This window comes from Montipora foliosa, unplaced genomic scaffold (genome assembly GCF_036669935.1).
Source record: "Montipora foliosa isolate CH-2021 unplaced genomic scaffold, ASM3666993v2 scaffold_143, whole genome shotgun sequence".
In the NCBI taxonomy this organism is placed as follows: Eukaryota; Metazoa; Cnidaria; class Anthozoa; order Scleractinia; family Acroporidae; genus Montipora; species Montipora foliosa.
Window position 1 is genome coordinate 62529 of NW_027179443.1, and position 4972 is coordinate 67500.

At 40.3% G+C, this 4972-nt stretch overlaps 1 protein-coding gene across 1 annotated transcript in view; it reads right to left on the bottom strand.

Annotated features, from left to right (window-relative positions):
- Nucleotides 1-4972, bottom strand: part of LOC137986163 (tetratricopeptide repeat protein 28-like) — a 7803-nt gene continuing 2831 nt past the window's right edge. Inside the window, exons 2-3 of the mRNA XM_068833447.1 lie at nucleotides 2833-4972; nucleotides 1-2332 (exon numbers count right to left, since the gene is read on the bottom strand). The exon at nucleotides 2833-4972 is cut by the window's right edge and continues 872 nt beyond it. Coding sequence (XP_068689548.1) covers nucleotides 2313-2332; nucleotides 2833-4972 — 2160 coding nt within the window. The 3' untranslated portion in view covers nucleotides 1-2312. The remainder of the gene's footprint in view (nucleotides 2333-2832) is intronic.

The following is a 4972-nucleotide window of genomic DNA, read 5'->3' on the forward strand; positions in this document are numbered from 1 at the left end:
AGCTAAAAACTAAAAATTTATTAAAAACGTTTCGGTCTTCAGACCTTCATCAATTTACTGTACAGCACTGGAAAAAAAGTAATTATACCCTTATATAGGCCTGACTTGTTTACAACAAATTCTTGAAAATGTATAGAAAAAACTAACAAGAGCATTACGTAACTAAAAAATAACGATAAAGAAGAGATGATAATAATGTACTGCTAATTAAAAGGTATGAAAAAAATCCAATGATCACGAACTAACAAGATTTCACGCAATTGTAACACTTATCGTAAAAAAACGCCCAGCAACGTAATGTTAGTCATCAAGAGAATTGTCCTGTCTTTTGTCAAGACCATAAGATGATAGCGTGAATAGTTGGGCACTCCAATAAGCTTCCTTTGTAATAAGTAGTTTATCAACTTGCGTGCAATCATGGCTAATTTGATCAATGCATTGAAAAGAAAAATCTTGAAGCGAATGTGAGGTGCTATTGAAGTGAACTGCAACTTCACAAGATTTTTTATTTGTAACCATAGATGATTTATGGTTTCTGAATCTAACTTTGAATTCTGTTTTTGTGGAGCCGATGTGCTGTTAATGGACACCGAAGTAGACATGTTCAAAAACATAACTTTGTTTCGACCATTTAAACTGTACAGTTCCTTGCTAGCAGAGGTCCCTTGTCTTTTGCGTTTGCTGGGCTGACAAATACAGGAAAGAGATCTCTGCCATGGGTCAGCATTCTTCAAACCGCATGCTCCATGAAATGTTTGCTGACTGTGCCTTGAGCCCACTGTGTACCGTGCATTACTTTACAGTAATTCCACTGCTGGTAATTGAGCCCAAACAACATGAAGTATCTCGTGACGATTTGGTGGCTAGGTGCTCTTCGCCTCTCTTAGAGGTCTCACTTAGGGCGTTCATGGCAAAACGCCATCATATGTAGCCCATATGTAGCTGTCAACGTCTTGTTCAGGGTTGCACGAGAAGAAGTTTAAAAATGACTATTTAAGGTGTTTTGAATGTTGTCTCATTAAGGGGTCAAAAAAAGCCTGGGCCAGGCCCAGATTGGTCTCCTTTAGGAGTTTAATTCAAAGATTTCGACAATCATATACATACGCAAAGTCCCCCCTCCCCGGGGTTTAAAACGACTCAAATTAAGGAATCAGGCAACTTTTACTTAATCCCACCTGACCTTTTTTCCTTCTAGAAGCTCTAAGAAATCACCCAATTCATTGAATTATTTTGCATCGGTCCGGTCCCTCTGTGACAAAACATCATAAAATAGAAAACTTTAAAGTAAGGAACTTTCCATTTGTTTGGTTCTAGGCACTAGCAAGAGTCCATCACCCAAGAATAAGATTTACCCAAATTGGCCTAGTCCTCATCAGAGTCAGAAAAGTGTTTGTTTTTAAACCAAGTTTTCTGGGAAAATAAACAATAGACCAAATCGGCTAACTCAATGTTGTGCCCTATTCAAACCCTTTGGGAATAAAACGTTTCGTTCCAGGAATTTCCATACCATTTAAATGTGAAAGCTATATATTACAATTCAAATACGATACACAAAGAATCTTAACCCCGGGAGATTTGAATTGGGTACAATATTGAGTTACTCAATTCGGTCCATTGTTCATTTTCCCGCAAAACTTGGTTTCAAATTTATTGACACTTTTCTGACGCTGAATGGGGGATTCTTACTCTTGGGTAATGGAATCTTGACCCTAGCAATTTTCACATACTATACATACTTTCTAGTACGTGTATCAATATGAAAAATTAGGTACATGTAATTTCCAAACATTTCTACTTTCCTACGTTGTTTTTTAGCTTATAGACATTTGCCTCCCAAAACAATTAATTTGCTTATTTAGCTTTGGCCAACCTTACAGAAACACAGAAAATACACATTCCCTAGACTGTCACTTGATAAATAAATTATTGTAAATGGAAAGTTGGTATGGCAAGCTAAAGAGTATACTTGTCACCAGCCTGTCACCCGAGAAACATACCGTAAAAGCTTGGAGTTATTTAAAGTATTTTCAAGGGCTAAATTAACATGACAGCTAGATCTTCAGTCATGGAAACAAACCGTTTTGCCAAGTCCCTGATTTCTATCAAGTGATTAACTAATCCTGGTACAGGTGCTAACAAAACAAGGCACAAATGTAAGGATTTGGACATTATCTTGATACTACTGAAATCTCATGGTACTTTAACTATAATTGGCATGATATCTTTAGTCTGACTGCTATTGAGGTATCAATGATTGAATTGTTTTCAATAACGCATATACATATCGACGTATCAGAGTCCAAGTAGGTTTTTCACGTTTTCGACAACGTTTCTGAAAAAGAAAAAAAAAAAAAAAAACAATGAAGAAAGAAACAAGTAGTGGGTTCAATAGCAATAAGGAATTCGTTCTGATTTGCAAGTAAATAATATAACAATTATCTTAATTGATGAAACTGTTTGTGCTCAGTTAATAGCAACAATTCCTATTCAGTTTACTTTGACATGTACACTTAAGGACCTCAATAGCTCTCTTCACTTGACATAAGCAACTGGCAGTAACCGATCAGGTGTACTGTCAGTCCATCATAACACGATTCAAACAGCTAACTTTCTGCAGGAAGGCCGAAGTAGCTGACTCGGTGAATGCAGATGTTTTTTATTTAATTCAGGTATTAGCCAAAGCAGTTCGAGTAAAGATAACCACACTGGCAACCGATTTTAAAACCATTTCTCTGTGAAGAACGTACCTGCTCCTTTCGACAACTTCCTGATTACAACCAGGTACAAGGTACAGCGATTCAGTCATTAAAGTCATATTTAAATAGCACTTACCATTCTTTTCATGTTCGGGTTGCCCAAATTCAAAGGTGACATCATCACCAATTAGCACAAATGGCGCCCAGTATTTTACGGCGGAATAATTCTTTGTCTCCCGAAGAGATCTCATAGCATGGTGAAGAGCTGTACTTGCACTTTTTCTATCTGCCAAGTGTTGGTAGAAACTCTTCATGAACATCAAGGTCGCCTCGTCGTCAATTGCCCAGAGAGACACCAGAACAGACCAGGCACCAGCACACAGGAAAGCCCTGGCTATTCCCACAATACCCTCAGATTTTAGCTCTCCCTGGCCACTATGACAGCAACTCAGCACAACCAGTCTTGCCTGAAGACGAACTGCGTGAACATCGCTCAGCGATAACATGTAATCTTCCTCTTCGGGGATCTGGGATGTGCGTTCTGGGTTTGGGGCCAAAGCAATTTCTCCAAAGTTGTCATCACCATGTGCAGCAATGTGGATTAAAGCAACTGACTCCATTCTTTTCAGCACCTCAACTTTCGTTGCATCTTTTCCTGTAAGAGGCACGGCCTGCAGAAGTTCTCCAATCATATCCACCTCTTTTTTCGCACATGGCAGCTGTGCATACATGGCCTCACCAGTGCCGTAAGTGACTTCCTTCAAGCACGGATCGCCCACAAGCAGCGCTTCATTCTTACTTTGGAAGTCGTCAGGTGAACTGGCGATCAATTTTAAAGTGGTCAGCGAGGGAATTGCACGGATCCTGACAGAGTCACTCAATGCAGGAAAAGGAGCCAGGCAAAAGTGCCCATCAGGAACAAAGACTAAGTCATCACCCTCGAGCAAGTCTGCAATGGGACTTACTAAGACATCACACAAGGGCTGCAAAGAGTGCACAGAGAAGCTCAAGGACTGAACGGTTTGTTCAACAGCTTTCCCACTGCTCGAGAAGTTGCTGGGCTGTCTATTAAGTGAACGATTCTCGCATCGTACAACCGTCTCTGCACTGATCTGTTTAAAAGTACTATTCATCAAAGAGCAGGCACTTCCTTTTTCGATTTTCCTTTGTCTAAAATTTATCCCAATATCTTCTCTTAGCAACCAGAAGCTGATCATGTTCCCTTTAAGTGCTGTGAAAACAGTTTGTGAAGGTAGATCTTTTATAACCAAAGACATAGTTACCCTCATCGTAGGTTTCTCATCAATGCTGTATTTCATCTTCAAAATATCTGCCAAAGCCTGTGCTCTTCCTTGCTCAGCAGCACACAAAGCCTCATCAACCTCTCTATTCTTCAAGAGTGCTGTCCACAGAGCAGTGTACGCAAGCCCATTTCTGTCACGAAAGCTAATTTTCCATGCATCCTCTGACTGAAGAAGACGCCTTGTTTCATCAAAATAATGAATGCTTAGACGATAGTAATTAAGAGCTTTGATCAGGGAGTCCAAAAATTCATGAACAACACCTATACAACAACACGCGATTGCCTGCCCTATTGGGTCCTCTAATTCCTTGCAAATACTAAGATGCTGATTGTGGTAGACTATGGCTTGCTTAAAATCACCAAGACTTTGATAAGCGTTGCCGAGATTGCAATAGGCTTTTGCTTCTCCTGCCCTGTCCCCTACCTCTTTGGCAATACTAAGATGCTGATTGTGGTAGACTATGGCTTGCTTAAAATCACCAAGACTTTGATAAGCGTTGCCGAGATTGCCATAGGATCCTCCTTCTCCTGCCCTGTCCCCTACCTCTTTGGCAATACTAAGATCTTGATTGTGGTAGACTATGGCTTGCTTAAAATTACGAAGACTATCATAAGCGTTGCCGAGATTGCCATAGGCTCCTCCTTCTCCTGCCCTGTCCCCTACGTCTTTGGCAATACTAAGATGTTGATAGTGGTAGAATATGGCTTGCTTAAAATCACCAAGACTTTGATAAGCGATGCCGAGATTGCCATAGGCACTTCCTTCTCCTGCCCTGTCCCCTACCTCTTTGGCAATACTAAGATGTTGATTGTGGTTGACTATGGCTTGCTTAAAATCACCAAGACTTTTATAAGCGATGCCGAGATTGGCATAGGCTCCTCCTTCTCCTGCCCTGTTTCCTACCTCTTTGGCAATACTAAGACGTTGATTATGGTAGACTATGGCTTGCTTAAAATCACCAAGACTTTGATA